Source organism: Emys orbicularis, chromosome 1 (assembly GCF_028017835.1).
Source record: "Emys orbicularis isolate rEmyOrb1 chromosome 1, rEmyOrb1.hap1, whole genome shotgun sequence".
NCBI classification, from domain to species: domain Eukaryota; kingdom Metazoa; phylum Chordata; order Testudines; family Emydidae; genus Emys; species Emys orbicularis.
In genome coordinates, this window is record NC_088683.1 from 304976521 (window position 1) to 304999966 (window position 23446).

Here is a 23446-nt window from a genome sequence, read left to right on the forward strand (position 1 = left end):
TAACCATACTGCGTCGTGTCCTTGTCTTCCATACTTCCTCTGTTTCTGCATATGTATTTCTTCTGCAACTCTGGTATTCTCAAGTACCCTCTTTGCAGAGTCTAGGGTTGCACATGTGACCTATCCAAAAACATTTGGTCAGTTGAAGGATCAAATAGTGTCAATGTTATTTTAAAGCACTAATTTATTAGTACAGTAACGACAACAAAAAAAGAGTAAGACTTTATGGTCTCCAGTAAGCACAACCTGAGATCTTACTTATGCCTAATTACAGAAAAGTTACTTAACTGCATTATTTTAACAGAGAAAAATGTGAAACACAATTAAATGAAGTTCTGAAAAAATGGCACCACAATACCTACATCAGGGCATTCTTGATAGAGTATTTGATTGAGCTCAAATAATAGCTGGTCAGTTGACATTTAACCGGTCAGAATTTTGGGTTCTTCACTTGACCTGTGATTTTTATTTATTTATTTTTGCTGTTTTGTTACTGCTTCCTCTTTTCTCTTTTCTTTTCTCTTTTTTAATCCCCTAAAGTTTCATTTCACAGTACTAGTTTTTGGTAGAATTTCTCTGCACATACTGAATCAGTCATAGTTATGTAATGGTTCAACTATGGTTACTACTTGAACCAATTCCTATGTTACCTAGGTAGGCACAAGAGCTTGTCTACTTTGGGAAATTTTATCAGCATTGCTATACCAGTATAGTTATCAGTGTAACTTACCATGTGGATGCTATAATTTGCAATAACAGTGGCCTTTTTTCAGTTTAGCTTAATTTGCTTCAACAGGGAATTAAGCTAAATCTAAAAAGGCCACTTGTAAATAATAGAATCCACTTGGAGTTATACTAGTATAACTATAGAAGTTAATTTTTCTATGTAGACAAGCCCTAAGGGGGAGAAACTATTAATTTGTATGATGTAGAATTGTATGAAGAAGCAGTTGTTTAAATGGTTGAGAAATTGCTGAAACTTGTCAGGTGGTGACTTTGTCCAGTTTAGATGCAAGTAGTCAAAGTCCACTATTAGTTTTATTAGCTACTGGGCATTCTGTGCCAAAAAAATTAAAATTCTGCACACAATATTTTAAAATTCTGCAAATGTTATTTGACAAATAAATGTGGAGGTTCCAGCATGGCATTGGGGAGCCTAGACCACTGGCTGCACAGAGGTGGGAGATCACTGTGCAGTCTCCTAAAGTCTAAGACAACTTTTATATACTTTTTGGTAGACACACATCTAAAACAAACACTACCAAACAAGTGCTCTGTGAAGCAAGCTCTACTTGTAAATTGTCATTTCATGTTGGAACTTTTAAAAATTTGTCATGTCAGTACACTAATGTTTCTCCATTGTCTGTGAACAGTATGTATTTGTGACTAGAATATCTGCATTCAGCACAGTCTCTAAGCACATACCGCCAGGTGAAGCCCCCAGAAAAAAGATATGGAGGTTAAAAAGTGGTTTGGAAATTTTTGACAGAATTGTTTCCAACAGTCTCTGCAGGTTTGAACAGGTTTCCTCTTTCACTGCAATTTCATTAACCCTCACTTAGTTTCTAGTTATCTCCTACCACTTCCATATACTTGTATTGACTTTGGCTTTTTTCTATTTCTGGATAATAATCTCTGCTTTCTGGTTTTAGACTCTCCACTTCTAGCCTTACTGTGCATATTATTCTTTGTTTCAAATTGTCAGTACTATGCAACAGCATATGAGGCCTATGAGAATTATAGGTAGGCAGTAGACACCAGCGTGGAATCTAGTCAGTTTAAGAAGTGGGCTAAAGTGTAACATGCCCCTCTACTGGCTTTTGTGACTTTAGTCTCATTTTCCTTTTCAAAATTTTTGTATACTCTGTTGCTGTTTGAAAGACCCACTCATTCCGAGAAACTGTGACTATACACAAAGTGCTCCTCCATAAGTAATTCAGGATTCTCAAAGGAAACTGAAAAATAGATTACCATGTTATCTTTCTATTACAGGTGTCCTGTCAATACTACGTTAAAAATACTACTCACTAATATTTTTATTGGTGATGTCCCTTTAACTCAAGAGTACAGTATATAAACTTATTTGTCCAACAACTTAAAGGTAGCTGAACTTGTCTGGGTGCCTCTTTTTTTTTTTTTATTTTTTTCCCCTGGCAGTCATCTGGCATGTCACTATTTACACAGGATGTCAGTGCTCAGACAGAAGGGCTCACTAAGTGCAGGCTGGTCAATGCAGCTATCAGGTTAGCCTCTTGAATAGCTTCAGGGTTAGAATTGAGCTGAATGTCCAGTTGATTGGATTCAGTGGTCTGTCAATCTTTCAAAACGATGTAGGAAAACTACTTATTTTTCATCATTTCACTTTATTTCCATTAATTGGCATCTAAGCATATTGAAAGTTTCATCTGGTCACATCATATTGAGCCAGATGTGTGTAATTTCATATATGCTATGCAGCTTGTTCACAGGAGAAGACTATTTGAAATGTTTGACTGACTTCTGGCAAACTCAATTGTCCAAGGAAGGTGGTTCTTACATTGCATCTTTGATGCAGAATGCAAGATGCAATGTAGATACTGTAAATAAAGATACTAGGCTTGATCCTTTAAATATTTTTATCTATTTAATTGGCCTGTTTCAGTTCTTGGCTCATAGAACAGGAATTACTTATGAAGTTAGCAGCGACTTTAACACCTTCAGGAATTCTTTGGGGGAGAGAAACCACAATTATCAATGGTTTAAAAAAAAAAAAATCAGGTATAATTACTTCCTTTACTGCCACCACTTCAATTTTGTCCCTGTTAGCATATGTATTAATCTTCAGATATTAGCTGCTATTTGGAAGATCAGATTACAAACTTTCAGTGGTGCATGAAGTGTGAGCTCTAACAGTTCTCAAGATCCTGGCTGTTAAATCAGGTTAGAGTTCAAGTGTATGAACATAGGCGCCGACCCGTGGGTGCTCCGGGGGTGGAGCACCCACGGGGAAAAATTAGTGGGTGCTCTGCACCCACCGGCAGCCAAGCTCCCCCCTCCTCGCCTTCTCTCTCTCTCTCTCTCTCACACACACACACACACACACACACACACACACACACACACACACACACACACACACACACACACACCGCACCACGTCCCCGCTCCTCATCCTCCCTCCCAGTGCTTCCCACTGCCTCGCCGCCTAACAGCTGTTTGGTGCTTAGGACTTCCGGGGAGGGAGGAGGAGGAGTGGGGATGCGGTGCGCTCAGGGGAGGAGGCGGAGAAGAGGTGGGGCAGGAGCGGGGACTTGGGGGAAGAGGGTGGAATGGGGGTGGGGTGGTGCAGGGGCGGGGCCAGGGGCTGTGGGGGTTGAGCACCCACTGGGAACAGGGGAAGTTGGTGCATATGTGTGTGCACAGGGGATGAAATGACACAGGGACATCGACATGATGTGAATTTTCATGTACTGTGAACTGTTATGGCTAGAAACAGATGCTAGTTATCCTTAGAAACCTGGAATTCTTAGTCCTTCTAGTTCACAATATATCTAACAGTAACAGTAAAAGTAGACACTGTTTTTTCAGATCAAAAGTGCCATTTTGACAGTGGTCCAGGCCTTGAAGTCCTATACCTCAGGCTGATATAACTCACATCTTGCAGTATCCTATAGGAGTCTGAGGATATATGTACATTTCCAACCGTGAGACTTTTCCACTAGTAGTGACCATGTGGAAACCTCTTTCAGAGTGTCGTGGGGAATGCAAGCACCCTCATGTGACACTAAGTGCATTCTCCAGTCACCTTAGTTCCCTTGCTCCCTCTTTAGCAAACACAAAGGGCCCTCTCTCGTAGCTGTCAGACTTCTAAACTTTAATACAGAAATATTTTCTCAAATAAATAGTCCTTAGATCAGTAGTATAGTTTAGGTATAGAGAGAACTTAAATTCCCTTTTTCCCATCTCCCTCAGGATCTTTGGGAACAATACCTGGCCCTGATCCTCAAACTGGGTTTAAGAAACATGCTGTGTCTATTCCTGAATTTGATGTCCAGGACAGAAGTTTAATCTGCCTGTGGAGAGCACACCCAGTACTAGTGCACTGTGTGACAAGTACTTGTCCCTTGAAGTTCATGGGAATGTCACATACAACTTCAAGTGCATTTCAGAGCCTATGGGTAGATGGTAATGCCCCAGGTCTGAATTCAGCAGAGAGGCTAGAACAGGGGTAGCCAATTTGAGCCTGAGAAGGAGCCAGAATTTACCAATGTACATTGCCAAAGAGCCACAGTAATATGTAATGGGTGTGTGTGTGTGTGTGTGTGTGTGTACACACATCATCGTATAATTTGATAGTGTGTATTTTATACATAGATAGTCAACGATAATAATAAAAACTTATCCTTTTATTTAGTGGGACTTCTGGCAATCCTTGCTTTCAACAATTCCCTTAAAGTTTGGTTTGTGTTTACTTGTGCTCACACGCAGCAGTTCTCTTAAGTGGCTGTCTGTCAAAATGGTTCGGTGCTTGGACATGTTTGAGTGTTGAGAAAACAGACTCACAAAGATAGGTCGAGGCAAACATCGAGATTAATTTTAGGGCTGCACCTCTGATGTTGGGGTATTTGTCCTTTGGTACAGATTTCCAGAAAGTAAGGATGCCCCTGTATCTTCTGAACAGATTTCAATCTGTCATCTTCCAAAAGTTCTATTATTTCCATCTGGGAAGTTGCTTCATCAGTGACTAAAGGGAGTTCAGACAGTCGGCTTCAGCACTAAAAGGGTCAATCAGAAATGTGAATTGAGGTCTTTTCTGCTGTAAATCTTGGAATCTTTCCTAAAAACTATCCTTAAGATCTTTAATCATGCTCACATATCTAGTTGTGCTCCATTTGAGGGGTTCTGCCGCATCTTCTTTTGATCTGGCTTGAAGTTGTGACATTGAGGGAAAGCGTAAGCTCTCCCTCAAGCATTTGTCTGTGAAACAACTGCAGTTGGTTCATGAACGCAAATTCACTTTGCACTGGATCAGACAGCAACTGGAATTTTCCTTGTAAGTCCACTCTTAGTTTATCCAAATGCAGCAGCGTGTCTGCAAGAAATGCCAAATCTAGAACCCACCCAGGATCTGTAAGCTCGGAGTGTATTCTGTGCTTCTCCTCCATAAATAATTTTACTGGTTCCAGGAGCTTGAAAAAATGGGAAATAACTTTACCTCTCGAGCGCCATCAAACTGCGCAGTGAAATGGCAAATAAGCAGGGGGGGTCCTCTTCATTCAGTTCTTCAGTTAGATTTTGAAATTGTCTGTGATTGAGTGTGTTTGTGAATTTCATTCGCTCAATGTGCAAGACAGGTTTCATGACGTGATCAAATTTGAGGTGGTGTTTTTTTTTTAGATACCAGTTGCTCTCAATGAATAATACAGAATTCCACCAGGAGTAACATTTGCACCAATGTAGGTCTGTGGTGAAAGAAATTGGAAGCATCTAGCTATTGAGAATGATCTTAACCATAATTAACCTCTAACTCCACAGGGATATATAGACATGGGATGATAAATTCTTGAGGATACACTGTATCAATGTTCCTTTAATTGAAGCTGGTAGCCTGCCTTCTTTAAGGGAAGCATTGACAATCCCCATTAGCAGTGGGTCCATTACATCTCCACTGACCATCACTCATGGCCCAAGTTGCAGCACAAAGTAAAGCATTTGTTTCCTCCTCCTAAGATGTTGCCCTGCCTTTACAAATGGAGACAGATCCAAATCTGTACATTCTTTATCATTAAATCACAATTTCCTCCAAACAAAATACTCAAATCATTCACCAAGTAGAAATAGCTTTGGCTATCTATGACATGAAACAATTCCGCAGATTAAAATTTGGCAGATGTTACTGTGGAGTAAACAAATCTGTCCTTCCACATAGTAAGTCTTGGGTGCATTGGGGTGACTTAAATCAGAACTGGTTTTATTCTTCTGATGTTCAGGATCTTGTACAAGATGGACATGCTATATTCAATCCAATTTTAAGGGAGGGGGACTTGTACCTCTGGTGAGACTCGCCCCACCCTCCCCCCCTTGGTTCATGCTCCTCTGAATATGGATGTTAACAGCTGGATGCCATACAGTTTTGTCCCACTGGTTTTTGATAGCCCAATCTTTAATCAAATCCTAAATGGTGGAAACCTTGACTTGGACTTTGTTAATCAATATGAACTGGAGACTGGAATTCTTGGTTTCTGATACTCCAGGCTTTTGAGAGATGATTATTATAGGTAAAATCAGTGGAACTGAAATCAGGAACAGGGTGTTTGTTTAAAATGCCTGAATCTCTTCCTGCTTTGTTTTCCCCCTGCACACTCCCACAGAAACATTCCCAAAATGTAGCAGTATTGTTCTACCATCGTCTTCACCCTGAGGTGACCGGTGGGATGCATTTCCAGGATATGCAACAGTGGTAGTTTTCAGGCAGTAACTATCCCACTCAACAGTTGTCCCTGATCCCATCATCCCTGCAAAGAGAACTGCCCCCTCCCCCCTCCCCCCCGGATCCCTGTGCATCTTCCCAGGAAATAAAATGAAGGTACATGCCCACACAATCATGACTCTGCCCGCTCTGTGTTGCTTCAGTACACCCATACTTGCACTCTGCCTCTGCATTGTTCTGAACAGGAGCTACTTACACCTGTCCTACGCTTAAATAATTAGCCTACTCCACAGAATGAATACCATAGCTACTACTAAATTTTACAGCCTCTTTGCCTTTATGTGCATGATGCCACTTAGCATTATACTTTCACTTGCCCATCGTTAAGCAGACAACACTCATCTCTAATCCATCTGTCTACAGTCCCCATGGCAAGAAGACCCCTGTTGGCCTGCTACTGGCACAACAAACATCATAGCATTGAAATGAGGCATATTGGCTCTCTCAAGGTAACGTGCAGCTTTTTCCTTTGATCTCTCACCTGGGGTTCAGGAGAAAAGCTCAGTGCCCTCCAGAGAGGCATGGTCCCTCCATCACAGTGCTGTTTAGAAGACCTGTGATTAGCTAATGCCTCTACCATTTGGCATAACTCCAGCCAACACACTGGATGCAGCTGCAGTAATTCTTGGTAGTTATTGCCAGCTCTAAGGGGGCAGAGTTAAGGTTGCATCACCATCTATATTTGAACTCTGTTTCCTGGCTTTCAGAAGTTTGTGTTTTGATTAACTAAGTGTTCTAGAAGGGCACAAGATACTACTAGGTAGCATTAACTTTTGTTAATGATGTTTTTTGTCAGTGAATAATTGGGAATCTATAAACTCTCTTCCACATCAAAATCCATCCACACTCCTACTTGCCGTTCCTGTACCCATGGGAATACTGTAGCTACACCCGATCATATTACTTTCCAAAAGCCTATTTTGTATTCTGGCAGCACCCTTAATGATATGCAATGTCCAAACACATATGCAGGCACTTCCCTTACTATCTAAGAGAAACAACGTACAAAGTGTCAAGGGAGCAGAATTAAACAGAATTTTAATTAGTGGTCTGATCGGTGTTTTGTTACTGAAGGATCTGATGAATTATTTTGTATTAGTCTATTTTGATGGACTACTCTGTTTTAAAAGCACTTTCAGTAGTATAATCTGACCCTCTCTTTTTTTTTCTAGAAATGTTATGAACAAAAACAATACAAAAATGGGCTCAAGTTTTGCAAGATGATCCTCTCCAACCCGAAGTTTGCTGAACATGGAGGTAATTGCATGGCTTGAAAGACTTATTCTCATTCTTATTTTTCCCCTGCTGTAAGTTATAACATCACTGCTTGTATTTAGTTGTATTCCTTAATTAAGCATTGTATTACTGATACCATGAATTATGACATGAAAGGCGGAACCTAAAAGTCCATGTTTTTGGCATGCATCGTAGAAACTAGAGGTGTAGAAGATATGTTGGTTCATCTGCTCCATGCCTGTCATAGCTCAATAATTCCACACAGTAGGAAAATTCTGTAATTGTAGGTGTGCTACATGATGGAACTTCTCCTGTTTGCCTTGAGAAAGAACACTGTTCTTTTCTCCCTCCCCCCCCCCCCCCCCATGATCCCCTAAAATTCAACGCAACTTTTCCTTTTCTTCGTTTTAGGCTATTAGTACTGTTAAACCCACCCAAATAAATACATTTCTTTTAAGTACTTAACCCTTCAATATTTGCAGCCTGCTGTTATATCTGTGTCCCAGTTGTCTTTGCGTATATGTGTATATTTTCCATCATCTCAGCTCCTCCTAGTGATAAATTTTGTACCCTAAACTCCCTCAAATGTGACAGCGTCTTCCATGTAACTTGGTGTGCAGTCCTAAATGCATTATTCCTGTCTCAGTCACAGCAAAGCTTTACAGAGAGATCTGTTGTCTTCCCAGCTCCATGGCATGATGCATTTGTATTTGAAGCACAAAATCACACCTGTCTTTTATAGTAATCTCTCATTATAAATTTGTTTCTTTATTTCCTGTCCATGGTTGCCACTCTAGGTCTCTCTTCTTACTGGTTCTCAGGTTTCTTCTTTTCACTGATTGTGATTTTCATTGTCCTAGAACAGTGGTCTTCAACCTGTGGTCCATGGACCCCTGGAAGTTGCAGACTATGCTGAGCAAAAAGTTATCGTTACCACAGCATGGTGGTGGTTCTTTGAGTACTTGCACATGTCCATTCCAATGTAGGTGTGTGTGTGTGTGCGTGCCCTGAGCACAGTTACTGGAAAATTTTCCCTTGGTGGGATCTGATGGGTTGGCTCTGGCACCCTCTGGGGCTGCACATCCGTAGCGCCAGTATAAAGGGCACTGCTGACCCCATGCCCCCTCAGTTCCTTCTTACTGCCCATGACGGTCGCTGGACATAGTCTATGCTGGCTCTTGCAAGTCTTCCTCTGTGGACTTTTTCTCTGTATTTCTGTACATAATTCTTGTTCATAGTTGGTTAAGTTTCTTTTAGAGTTAGTTTTCCTCCATTATCAGCAGCGTTTTCTCCACTCTGGTACCAAGGCCTGCCTCGGTTACCGGGCTTTAAGCCATATGCCTCCTGCAGAACGGCTATACCTCTGAATGACCCGCAGTCCGGTTGCCTTAAGTGCTTCGTGAAAACTCACATTTGGAAGCGCTGCAAGATTTGCAGGGACTTCAAACCCCGTACTAAAAAGGATCAGGATGCTAGGCTGAAGTCCATTTTGATGGAAGCAGCACTCAGACCTCCCTCGGATCTGGGCCATTCAGACTCCGCACTGAGCACCTCGGTGTCGGTGAGGCGCATGCCTGCCACTGTCTGGGAATCTTGGCACTGTTCACCATCTCCAGTGCCAAGGAAAAAACAAAGACGATGCCTGCCAAGTGAGGATGTTCCCCAACCCTGAAGATGGCCAGGCATGGAGACTAGAGCAAAGTGCAACCCACGTCGGGCCACTCCGGGCTCCAGCAGCTCAGCTGGCACAGTTAACTCCAGCCCCTTTGCAGGCACTGTTGAGCCCAGCACTGGACGATCCATCTGTACCAGAGGGGCAGCATGGTACAGGCACTTTGGCGGTGCCACCCATGCCGGAGGCTTTTGCTGAGGCTAGAGACGTACTCTCACTATTGGTGCTGATGTCACTGGTAGTACAACAGTCAGTGGTGTCTGTACCAGGGCGCAGAAGAGACTGCGGCTATTGTTTGCAGCTTGATACCGAGGCCCTCGGTACCCTCTAAAGGGAAACTGGCCATGATGGCCCCGTCCGATCTTCTCCATGCTGGCACTGGTGGGAACCGCTCCTTCATGGTCTCCGGACAGAGACTCCTTCTCCTCAGAGTCAGAGGTGGGGTCGTATGTCTCCTGCTCCAGGAGCCAGCCCCGGTATGCAGGTCGTCACTACCTGGCGATGGGCCAGGACATGCTGTCGACTGCTTGGCCTTCTAGCCAGTAGCAGGTGCCTGTGCAGTGGCCCTTCTGGAACCCATGGGCATTTTCCCCAATGCAGGGTCCTTGGTCAGGCGCTTCTATTTGTTGGCCTCTGAGGGAAGAGTGCTGCCGCTTGTTTAATCAGAGTCCAATACAGGGGTTCCTGAGGCTGGTGCTGAGTACCAGGAGCCAACGCCACAGGACCTGGCCTGTGCTGAAGGCTAGGATCAGTGCCTCCTGCTAGTTCAGGCCGCTTCCTCATCTTCTTCCCCTGATGAGGCCGTGGCAGGAGCAGACTTATCCCCCTCCCACAACAACTGAGGCCCATCAGGAGAGTCACAAAAGAGTGGCTCAAAACCTGGGCATTCAGGCGGAGGAGGTTAAGCAGTCCTCTTACTCTTTGGTGGACATCTTGACTGCGGCAGGCCTGTCAAGAATGCTCCTTCCTCTCAACAAGGCCATCATGGACCCAATAAAGGCCCTGTGGCAGACCCCGGCATGCCTGCCTCCCATGGCCAAGAAGGCCGAGAAGAAGTATTTTGTCCCAGCTCAGGGATATGAATTTTTGTATACCCATTTTCCCCCCCCCCCTTCACTCCCCGACATGCTTGGTGGTCTCTGCTGCCAGTGAGCGAGAGCAGCAGGGGCTATAAGGGGGGACCCCCAAAGCAAAGGAGTAGACCTGTTTGGGAGGAAGGTCTACTTGACTGGGGGTTTGCAGCTCAGGATCACTAACCAGCAAGAGTTCCTGAGAAGATTTGACTTTAACACATGGGACTCTGTGTTAAAGTTTAAAGATTCATTGCCCAAAGAAGCCAGAAGGGAGTTCTCTTTGGTTGAGGAGGGGAAATTGATAGCAAGGACTTCCCTGCAAACCATCCTGGATGCTGTGGATTTGGCTGCCTGATCCATGGCCTATGCAGAGGTCATGCATAGGAGTTCTTGGCTCCGATCCTTGGGCCTCCCACATGAGGTTCAGGAGAGCCTCCAGGACCATCCCTTTGAGGGCACTAGCTCTTCTCAGAGCAGACAGACTCCAAGCTCCATGGCCTCAAGGATTCCAGGGCTACTCTGAAGTCCCTGGGCTTATACACCTTGGTGACTTCGAGAAAGCATTATAAGCCCCAGCAATCCTCCTGATCCTTCCTTAGTCCTGCCGAGCTGGTGGATCAGAGGAAGAGGAGTAAGGGCTTCAGGTATAGGCCTTCACCCATGTCGTCCTCAACATCAATGCCTGTTCCTCCCACACATTTGGGATACTCTAAGCAGACATTTTGATGGGGTGCTCAAGGATGCCTTACCCATGTTAGAAACCTCGGATCCAGCTTACCCTTTGTTTTGCAGACCACTTGTCCCACTTCCTCTGGGCATGGTCCCATATTGGACCGTTGGGTTCCGAGCATGGTGGAAGTGAGAGATACCATCCAGTTCAATTCTTACACCCCCATCCTCCCTGGTCCCTCTTCAGGGACCCCTCTGACGAGCAACTTCTGGCCCAGGAAGTACAGTCACTCCTATGGGTGTGAGCCGTGGAAAAGGATCCACGGAATCTAAGGGGTTGGGGTTCTGTTCCCATTATTTCCTAATCCCAAAAGCCAAGGGAGGTCTCAGACCTATCTTCAAGCTGTGCCAACTTAAGTTACCTCAAGAAGCTGAAGTTCTGCATGGTCTCCTGGGCTTCCATCATCCCCTCCCTGGGTCCAGGGGACACGTATGCCCCCCTCGATTTGAGAGACGCCTATTTTCACATCTTGATTTTTCAGGGACACAGAAGGTTCCTCAGATTTGTCATGGATCACATGCAATACCAATTCGCCGTTCTCCCCTTCGGCCTGTCGGCTGCCCCATGAGTATTTACAAAGTGCATGGTGGTTGTAATGGTCTTCTTGAGGAGGCAAGGGGCTGGTCAGAGAAAAGACCAGGGCTCAAGTGGAGTCCAGGATACAACTCATCCAGTCGACCTTCGACCCTTACTCTGGTACCGAGGATAGAATTTATCGGGGCGGTGCTCGACTGTCCAAGCCAGAGCCCTTCTCCCAGAAGGGCGCTCTCAAGTAATTATGGTGCTCATAGTCTACTTCAAGGATCACCTGATGACGACGGCTTGGAGTTGCCTGAGACTCTTGAGTCATACGGCTGCATGTACTTATTTAGTGCAGTACCCGAGGCTACACTTTAGACCACTCCAGGCGTCGCTGGTTTCAGTGTAGCTACCTGCAGTTAGGATGGAAGAATCCCATTCACTGTTACAGACTAGGGACCGAATGGCTAGGAAGCAGTTCTGCAGAAAAGGACCTAGGGGTTACAGTGGACGAGAAGCTGGATATGAGTCAACAGTGTGCCCTTGTTGCCAAGAAGGCCAACGGCATTTTGGGCTGTATAAGTAGGGGCATTGCCAGCAGATCAAGGGACGTGATCATTCCCCTCTATTTGACATTGGTGAGGCCTCATCTGGAGTACTGTGTCCAGTTTTGGGCCCCACACTACAAGAAGGATGTGGAAAAATTGGAAAGAGTCCAGTGGAGAGCAACAAAAATGATTAGGGGGCTGGAGCACATGACTTATGAGGAGAGGCTGAAGGAACTGGGATTGTTTAGTCTGCAGAAGAGAAGAATGAGGGGGGATTTGATAGCTGCTTTCAACTACCTGAAAGGGGGTTCCAAAGGGGATGGATCTAGACTGTTCTCAGTGGTACCTGATGACAGAAGTGGGGGAGGTTTAGGTTGGATATTAGGAAAAACTTTTTCACTAGGAGGGTGATGAAGCACTGGAATGGATTACCTAGGGAGGTAGTGGAATCTCCTTTGTTAGAGGTTTTTAAGGTCAGGCTTGACAAAGCCCTGGCTGGGATGATTTAGTTGGGAATTGGTCCTGCTTTGAGCAGGGGGTTGGACTAGATGACCTCCTGAGTTCCCTTTCAACCCTGCTATTCTATGATTCATGGTCCTGCCCATCGCTGTCCCCAGTCTAAGATGCATCAGCAGTAGGCTGGGGAGCTCACTTGGGTCCTCTCAGAACTCAAGGCCTTTGGTCCCCGGAAGAGCTGTCTCTACACATCACTGTTAAGGAGCTCAGGACAGTCCGCCTGGCTTGTCAGGCATTTCAGCCTCATGTTACAGGCACAAATGTATTTGTTCTAACATACAACACGACAGCCATGTTCTATATCCCTGTTCTATATCATGATATAGAGCAGGGAGGCAGTTCAGTTGTGGGATCTTTGCTTAGCCCACTTGATTCACCTAGAGGCCTCCTACATACCAGAAGCACAAAAGGAGTTAGCAGATCACCTCAGCAGATCCTTCTCAGATTTGCATGAATGGTCCCTTCACCTAGATGTCATGAAGCTTGTTTTTCAGCAGTCTGGGACTCCCCAAATCAATTTGTGACAAGACACAACAGGAAGTGTCATCAGTTCTGCTTTCTGGGTCATAGCTTCGGGTCACACTCAGATGCTTTTGTTCTTCCATGGATGGGTCACCCTCCTATTCTGCTTGTGCACAAGGTCCTGCTGAAGATCAAGCTGGACTGAGCGTGGGTCATTCTGATAGCTCTGGCTTGGCCCCAACAGCATTGGTTCGCCACTTTGCTGGACCTCTCAGTAATGTTACCAGTCCCACTGATCTCTGAGGACCATAGTCATTGTCTGTTCCACCTGAACCTTGGATCCCTCTACCTGATGGCCCAGAAGCTCCATGGCTAAACCTTGCAGAACTAGCCTGCTTGGAGCAGGTCCATGAGATTCTATTAGGAAGCAGAAAGCCCTCTGCCAGGGCCACTTAACTGGCAAAATGGAAGCGGTTCTCTAGCTCATCTTCTCAGAAGTGTTTCATCTACGTGATTGTCACAGCCGTTCATTCTAGAGTATTTACAACACTTAAAACAGCAAGGTTTAACCGTGTCGTCCATTAGAGTCCACCTGGCAGCGGTCTCTACTTTTCACCCTTGGATGAATGGCCAAACCATTTTTTCAAGCAATATTGCTAACCGTTTCCTTAAGGGCCTTGAGAAGTTGTTCCCCCAGGTACAACAGCGGGTCCCGCTCTGGGATCTTGACCTGGTTTTATCTAAGCTTACGAGCCCCTCGTTTGAGCTGCTGGCATCTTGCTTGCTGCTATAACTCTCCTGGAAGGTGGCCGCCTTAGTGGCCGTTACTTCGACCAGAAGGGTTTCGGAAATCTGTACCCGCACTTCAGAGCCACCATACATGGTATTCTTTAAGAATAAGGTGCAGTTGCGTTCTCACCCAGCTTTCCTTCCAAAGGTGGTCTCCCAATTTCATAGCAATCAAGCTATCTTCCTTCTAGTTTTCTGTCCGAAACCACATGCTAACGGAGAAGAGCAGATCATCCGCTCATTGGATGCTAGTTGTGCACTGCCTTTCGACATAGAAAGGACCAAACAGTTCCGGAAATCTACTGAGCTGTTCTTAGCGGTTGCAGATAGGATGAAAGTCTCCCTATCTCAGCTCAAAGAATTTCATCGTGGATCACGTCATGTATCTGCACGTGTAATGAACTGGTGGGTGTTCCCACCCCCCCATCTTTACTGCTTATTCCACAAGGGTGCAAGCATCTTCAGCGGCGTTTCTAGCACAGGTCCCTATTGAGGACCTTTGCAGAGCAGTGACTTGGTTGTCAGTGCACACATTTGCTTTTCATTACGCCATCACTCAGCAGGCTAGGGATGATACCCGATTTGGTCGAGCTGTGTTGCCGTCAGCATGTCAATGAACTCCAAATAAATCAGTTTTACCCTGTATAAGGCTTATACAGGGTAAACTCATAAATTGTTTGCCCTCTATAGAGAGATATGCACAGCTGTTTGGTTCCCCCCCCCCCCAACTCCCCTAGGTATGAATACATACTCTGGGTTAATTAATAAGTAAAAAGTGATTTTATTAGATACAGAAATAGGATTTAAGTGGTTCCAAGTAGTAACAGACAGAACAAAGTGAATTACCAAGCAAAATAAAATAAAACACACAAGTCTAAGCCTAGTACAGTAATAAAACTGAATACAGATAAAATATCACCCTCAGAGATGTTTCAATAAGTTTCTTTCACAGACTGGACACCTTCCTAGTCTCGGCACAATCCTTTCCCCTGGTACAGCCCTTGTTCCAGCTCAGGTGGTAGCTAGGGGATTTCTCATGATGGCCGCCCCCTTTGTTCTGTTCCACCCTCTTATATATCTTTTCCATAAGGCGGGAATCCTTTGTCCGTCTCTGGGTTCCCACCCCTCCTCCTAAATGGAAAAACACCAGGTTAAAGATGGATTCCAGTTCAGATGACATGATCACATGTCATTGTAAGACTTCATTACACACTTGCCAGCACACACATATACAGGAAGACTTACAAGTAAAACAGAGCCATCTACAGTCAATTGTCCTGGTTAATGGGAGCCATCAAGATTCCAAACCACCATTAATGGCCCAGACTGCATAATTACAATAGGCCTTTAGTTATTTCATATTTCTAGTTTCAGGTACAAGAATGATACATTCATACAAACAGAATGAACACATTCAGTAGATTATCAGCTTTGTAATGATACCTTACAAGAGACCTTTTGCATGAAGCATATTCAAGTTACATTATATTTACACTCATTAGCATATTTTTCTAAAATCCTATAGAGTGCAACGTCACAGTATCTTCTGCATTTTCTAGTAACGGCTAAACCTCTGAGCAAGGGTTTCCCAGAGATCTTGGCCTCCAGCTCTTATTTCGATTCAGTCCATCTGTGGCTTTTTCTTCCTTCATTTGGTGAACTGAATGTCTAACTTCGCTGACAAGGACTGGGAGTGTATGCTCGTTGTCTGAACTGTTCATACTGGGACATTTATCTGAGATGCAAACAGTTCGGTGTAGAAATCTTTGCACACCGCTTCCATCTCTGTTATGTCAATTACTGGTTTTCCGTCCCTGTTCTTCAGCGCCATTATTGTTGACCTGTACAGTGTCAATTCCCTTTTGCATATTTTGAGGCTTCTGCGATCTTCAGCCGTCTTTAAGAGCCTTTCATTTTGGTACTTCTCAAAGTCCTCCTTTAGTCGTCATCTTATCAACTTGCAGAGGAGGGAGTACTCAAGTTTGTCACCCTCATTTCGCTTCCTATTCCTCCGCTTCTCTAGCAAGTTCTGCGTTTCCTCCGAGATTCTTCCCTTCCCTCTTTTCGGCCTTTCTTTCTCAGCTAATTTCACACATTGCCTCAACTTACACTGCTCTACAGCCAAAATGCTTCTGAAATAAATGTAGTCAAACTTTACTAATTCTGGGTCACTGAGAACGAAAATGATGCTTAAAATTGTTGATTGGCTCTAGGTTTCAAGATATGCTATTGGGTCAGTATATACGACCCTTGACTTGGGAATGGCGGAGGATAAGTGAGTGATAAAGGCAAGGGATCTCAGTTTAAACCAGAAATGACTAAAATACATCTTTGACTGGATCTATGAATAAATCTATGACTGGGTTTGGACAGTACTTGCTTTTTAGGCAAAACAATGAATGATGCAATCTGAAGCTGGTATTGCGTCATACATGATATGAATTGCATCGTGTTATTCCTAGAAGTCATGGATGATGCAATCATAACGAAGCTTACATCACTCTGCTGAACAAATTGCCCTATATCAGCTCTAGAAATCATACAGTGTCATGCTGTCTTATTTGTAAGGTTTGATTTTGCAAAGGGACACATTTCTGTTTAGCCAAAGTGAGCAGAGATGCCTCGTACTTGTGTGAACAGTGCAGATAACTTCTGCTATGTTTGTGGTGAAGTGACTTTTGCACCACAAAAGCGCAGTATAACCACTATGGTTAAGAAAGCCTATCACCTTTATTTTGGCTGCAAAATTGGAGATCAGGACAAGAGGTGGGCCCCACACATATGCTGCAACACTTGTGCAACAAATCTTCGCCAGTGGTTGACCAGGAAAAGGAAATCTATGCCTTTTGCAGTGCCAATGATTTGGAGAGAGCCAACAGATCATACCAGCAATTGTTACTTCTGCATGGTGCCTCCAGTTGGGAAAGATGTGTCAAAGAAGAAAAAGTGGACTGTGCATTATCCAAACATTCCATCAGCTATACGCCCAGTACCCCACGGAGAAGGACTGCCGGTTCCTGATGCACCAGAATCATTCTCACTTGAGTCAGACGAGGAAGAGGAAGAGGATGAAACTTCTGGTCCTGAACCATCAATGTCACAGGACCCACATTTTCTCCCATCCTCCTCCTCTGAACCACACCTCATAACACAAGGTGAACTGAATGACCTTGTCAGGGATTTGGAACTACCCAAGAGTAAGGCAGAGCTGTTGGGCTCCAGACTACAGCAGTGGAATCTCCTGGCAGGTGATCTTAGGGTTTCCATGTTCCGTGACCGTCAAAAGGATCTTGTCCCATTCTTCTTCATGGAAGGTGATCTTGTAGCCTGCAACAACATCGATGGTGTGATGGCAGCCCTCAACATGGTTCACGATCCAGATGAGTGGAGACTGTTCATTGATTCATCGAAGACGAGTCTTAAAGCTGTTTTACTGCATAATGGCAATGTTTTGCCATCAATTCCAGTTGGTCATGCAGTCCATATGAAGGAAACCTATGACAACATGAAACAACTTTTGAGGTGCATAAACTATGACCAACATCAGTGGCAGCTTTGTGGCGATTTGAAGGTTGTCGCTCTCTTGCTTGGTCTGCAGACTGGGTACACAAAGTACTGCTGTTTTCTCTGCGAATGGGATAGTCGTGCAAGAGATTCCCACTACATCAAGAAAGATTGGCCACTCGGACAGTCATTGGAGCCTGGGAGGAAAAGTGTTCAGCATCCACCACTTGTTGAATCAAGGAAGATTTTGTCACCACCCTTACACATCAAGCTGGGTCTGATGAAGAACTTTGTCAAGGCCATTGACAAAACACCAGCAGCTTTCAAGTACCTCCGTGGAAAATTTCCAAGGTTAAGTGAAGCTAAGATAAAGGAAGGTGTCTTTGTTGGTCCTCAGATTCGTGAACTTCTTCGAGATGATGCATTTGACCATGCACTGCGTGGCAAGGAAAAGACGGCATGGAAAGCCTTCCAGTTAGTGGCAATAAATTTTCTCGGAAACAACAAGGCAGACAACTACAGGTTGTTGGTGGAAAACCTCCTCAAGGCATACAAAAGCCTTGGTTGCAACATGTCACTAAAGATACGTTTTTTGCACTCTCATCTAGATTTTTTTCCACCGAACTGCGGAGCAGTGAGCGACGAGCACGGCGAGCGATTTCACCAGGACATTGCAACAATGGAGAAACGCTATCAGGGCAAATGGAGCCCATCAATGCTTGCAGACTATTGCTGGACAGTGACAAGAGATGCTCCATTTAATGAATACAAGAGACAAGCCAAGAAGCGCCAAGTAGACACTGAATAGGACTAAACTATGTACAGAATAGTTTTTTTCCTTTTGTTTCATAATAAATTTTATTTATATAACCCTTTGGCTGATTTTTAAAGTGTTACATAAACAGGACAGGTGAAATATTATCATGTAAAGCAACCATAAACACATGAAAAGACCTAGGTTTACAATTTATGATTAAAACTCTACTATCTACACAATATACATAGACATAAAATGTAAAAACTTAAATATCTTAGAAACAGTAGCCAATCAGTTGTTTTAATTGTCCTATTTGAATTCAGCACATCAAAATACATAATAAATAGCACATTTTATCTCTGAAGTAGACGACTTCTCAAAAATTGTAGACCAGTGTTATCAGTCAAGTTTTTATAATCTTCATCGCAGTTATCTATAAGACTCCAGTCTTCCTTGAAAATGTTCACTTTCAAGATTGCCTCGTCAAATATTTTTGGCTGCTGTCTCTGATTCGCCATCTGTAGCGCTTTCTTCTCCACCCTTTCGTTGAAGTTGAGACGTGCTCTGAGCAAGCAACTACCGGAGTGATGTGATGGTACTACTAAGATGTCGTGTACAATGCGCCACTTATTGATCAGAATATAGTAAATTGCCTTCTTCTTTGCATTGGGCGCAATCCATGTCCACCTCCTCTTGGCTGCCTTCTTAAATCAGGTGTTACCAATGAACATTTCTTTCATCTCCGCCAGAGTTGCCAGTTGCTCTCCTCATGGCTTTTGTTCGCCAATGCCATACCTTCCAATGAACTTTTCACCTTCTTTCCCTCTTGGCGTTGAAATCTCCCATCACGATTGTATATGTGGATTTTTGAGCAAGGATTTCCTCAAGCTCTTGATAGAATTCTTCCACATCATCTTTGCTTGTGCTTGTGAGAACATGATCTGAATAATCTTGAGGGTGCTGTTCTTGTTCAGTTGGAGGTGTAGCACTCTGATGCACTATGACTTGAATTTGCAGGAGATGATTTTTTGAACACCATTCCTTATTGATGATGAAGCAGATTCCTCCAATGGTTCTCGCGCCTTTTCCTTTTCCAAACACTTTTGTCTCTCCACTTCACTTCCATCTCCTTTCTTCGTCATATTTCGCAGAGACCAAGGATGTCGCAGGCTGTCCTTGCCTTCTCCTCCATCAGGTGGTTGATCGAATCGTCTCTTGTCAGTGTCCTGCAGTTATAGGTGCACACTGAGAGGGCAGTCCTTTTTTCTGGCCTCTGAGATTAACAGCCTCTCGTCAACTGAACTCCCCACCACTTTCATAGAACGGATCGAGGAGTACACAAGGAGTTGGGTCCCGTTTATTCGTGTTGTTTTTGCCATTTCTTCATCCACCCGCTGGCTATGCAGTCAGTGGTGCATTTACATCCTCAACTTAGCTAGCACCCAATCTCAAGAAGGACAGCTGTCCTCTCCCTGGGTTGGTAGTCTGACGCCTTAATAGCATGTTTGAACCTACTGAAGAATACACTCCGCTATCCTCGCTGTCAGACAAGCCAGGGTCACTGCTGCACCACTTTGAGGCATTGAAGTAGGATTTTGCAGCAGTATACAAGCTATATATGGTCTGTTTATTTCTTTAATAGAAATAATATACACACAGCTTGCCTCCCCAATGGAATTTCCCAGACACTTCAGTTTAAACACACTGGATTAAATAAAACAATAGAAAAGCAACCCCCAAAAATAGTGCTGCACAGCAAAGAGACAAACAGGAGAACTTCAAAGGGTAAAAAAATCCCAACAGCAAGCACTGGCAGAAGGAGCCTGAAATCAGTTTGATTACTTCCACTGCACTTAAAATGCTCTCTTTAGAGATTTTAAGTGAGTATAAGTAATGAAGCATAATGATCATAATGGTTACAAGATAAAATGCTACTGATGCCTAATTTAACAAATTATGTTAAATTCAAAGCAAAGTTTTTACCACGTTTCCAGCAGTCTTACTGACCGAACTCTTTAGGTCAGGGCTTCGTCTCCAGTCCAACGGTTGCTTCCTTTATTCCTTCAGATGCAGTGAATTGATGGCCAGAGAGAGAGGATGAGGCCTGGGGGTGTTTGTTCCTCCTTTTTATGGTTTCAGTGCCCCACCCCCTTTGAAAAACATTTCCAGCTAGGTACCAGGAGAGACACAATATTTGGCGATAGGTGTTCCCTGCTGCATTCTTCTCAACAGTTTGAGCTTCCTTTGTTTTCCCTTCTAGCTTAATGACTCTGTTTACTGTTTAAATGCAAATTAAGCAGAATGCACATTCCTTTGTTTAGGACAGACTTGTTTGGCATATGTTAATACAATAGATCCTCAGGGTTACTAACACCAGAGTGATGAACTGACCAGTCAACCACACACCTCATTTGGAACTGGAAGTACACTTTTTGAAAGAACAATCATAACATTTTGTTCAGAGTTACGAACATTTCAGAGCTATGAACCATCTCCATTCCTGCGGTGTTCATAACTGAGGTTCTGCTGTAACACCATACACTGGAATCTTACAACTTCACATACAATGTTGCCACATATATTTTATCAGGACAGTATTGACCAGCAAATTATGAGTTTTTTCAAATGATGCCTTAGAAGGCATACTTTTTATAAAGATGATTACAGTAGTGTGTAGAGTGTGAATACAGAGTATATTCTGTCACAGTCACCATAAATGGTAGGTGTACATTTTGATTTCTCACATTCACAAGTACAAAATCTTTTCTACAGAGACCTTGGCTATGAAAGGACTGACCTTGAATTGTTTAGGGAAGAAAGAAGAAGCATACGAATTTGTTCGTAAAGGACTTCGTAATGACGTAAAGAGTCATGTCTGTATCCTTTCTAATGGTATAACTTGACCTTTTTTATACTGGTTGTATTTATTTTGCAGAGATAGTTCTTATGTTGGGTATCAGAGGTCCAGTGTGTGGTTGGGTTGGTGGGGGGGTGGGTGGGGGGGTTCCATAAAGTGGCCTTTTGGTACATATCTTCTTGATTTCTTTAAAACAGACCTTATTTTATATTGTGAAAGAAAAGTAGTAAGAAATGTTTCCCCTGTAAAAATTGCAAGGTAACTGCATTATGAAAAGGGAGAGAACTTGATGGCAAAAATTCTGTTTCAGGTAGATGCAGGACACTGCAAAGCCGTCCTACTCTTTGTTTAAAAACAAATAAAAATATCCTTTGCTGAATAAAATAAAAACGAGGGTTTTTTAAAATGTTTTTCCCCCCATTTGGATGCCTTCTCCCACTTTATTGTGGGCATTTCATTGTTAAATGTTTGCTGCAAATTGGAAGTTGTGCATATACAATCATCAGTGCATTGTTTTAAAGGGTTATTTGCTTGTATGGGATAAGAAATCAGGATTTGGTCAGTTTTTCAATGCTACAGCAAAAGTAGACCGTACTATAAAGTAGTGGTGGTTAGAATTTGACTAGATGGATGCATGTAACAATGAAACCTTGGGAGACAACGTTCTTCATGGTGAGCAAAATCTTTTTAACTGCCATAGAGTTTTAAGAATACCAGCTATCTTCTGTTTTAGAGCTTGTCCACACAGACGTAATGTATGGTAAGCTGGGATGTGACTGTACGGCGCACTAGCGTGATGTGCAGTGAAAGTTCTGTAGTGCGCTTTCGTGTACAGTGTAGAACTTTTAGGGCCTTGCAGGTTACTTTTTAGTGAGCTGTACGTTCACACTCTGGCTTGACATACACAAAGTCTCTGTGTGGACAAGCTCTACCTTGTTACAGCTTCTGCATTTATTTAGATCTGTTCAGTGCTCTATCTCGGGCTTTGATATAAACAAAAGTTGATTACAGAACAAGCCTAACCAAGCTTTTGTGCAAAGATCATAAATAAAAACCAGAAAACTGTCTACCCAAACCAATTTTTCCCCCTTCCCTATCCTAAGGGAAATCCATTTTTCACTGAAATAGGGAAATGTTATCCATAGTCACCCTCAGTTGCACTGAATTTCTTCAGGCAATCTCATTATTTTTATAAACAAAACTAAGACATGAGTCTTTTATCTTGTTTGGCTGGCATTGTATGCTACCTTTTTTTACATATCCCTGTACTTTTCAACCCTCAAAGAATAAATAACCAATACACCTCTACCCCGATATAACACGACCCGTTATAACACGAATTCTGATATAATGCGGTAAAGCAGTGCTCCGGGGGGGCAGGGCTGTGCACTCCGGTGGATCAAAGCAAGTTCGATATAACGCGGTTTCACCTATAACGCGGTAAGATTTTTGGCTCCTGAGGACAGCGTTATATCGAGGTAGAGGTGTAGATTTGTCCTTTTATTCCACTAATCATTTGTTGTAGCATGAAATAAAAATATGTAATTAAAAAACTTTAAAGTTGTATTTCTTTCAGTGTATACGTGCCATCCTGGAAATGAAATTGAGATACATATATATTTAAGACTTGAAAAATTCTAACGGAGCTTTAGTGTAAGTTTTCCCTCTCCCCACAACTCTCACTTGGTTCAGAATTTTCATTCCTTGATCTTGCATTCCCAAGTCTAAAGAGATTTTGGTTCCTAAACACAGTGAGATTAAATTGGGGTGAGAGCAGTAACAACCACATATACTGTTGATTACTTGCCATCTTGCCTAACCAACACTGTTAATTTGAACTGACAGAAGATATCTTGCTTTTGGTATCAATTTCAATGAATTCCTCTCCTTGACTTTGTCAAGTCTTTCATTTGTGTATTTCATGGACTTTGCTGCCTCAGTTTCCATTGCCTCAGATGTGTCAGTAGGGCTTTGGTTCCTAAAAACTCCGGTTTCATTGCCTGTTAGGCATCAATGTTAGTTTTTTGCCTCTACCTCTTTATTCAGAACTTCAGAGGTCATCCACTGCTTCAGCCCCTCAGAAGGAAGAAAGCAGCTCTGTTCAGCAGAGTTGCTTAATTCCAGCTGCTGGGGAGTCAAGGGAGCAGGGTAATGGCTATTACTTGAGCACGTGAGAGCTCTGTAGTTCTTCTGTTGCAAATACATTGCTACTGCAGTAACTCTGTGGCAGGATCAAACTCTTTCCTGGGTTTCTAGAAACTTAAATTGACACCAATCCAAGAATCTAAGGGTAGGTCCACACTACCCGCCCAAT

At 43.4% G+C, this 23446-nt stretch overlaps 1 protein-coding gene across 2 annotated transcripts in view; it reads left to right on the top strand.

Moving 5' to 3' along the window:
• Window positions 1–23446, top strand: part of NAA16 (N-alpha-acetyltransferase 16, NatA auxiliary subunit) — an 88100-nt gene that overhangs the window by 4551 nt on the left and 60103 nt on the right. For both annotated transcript variants that reach the window (XM_065415538.1, XM_065415546.1), the window contains exons 2-3: window positions 7642–7726; window positions 21048–21152. In XM_065415538.1, the coding sequence (XP_065271610.1) occupies window positions 7642–7726; window positions 21048–21152 (190 nt within the window). The remainder of the gene's footprint in view (window positions 1–7641; window positions 7727–21047; window positions 21153–23446) is intronic.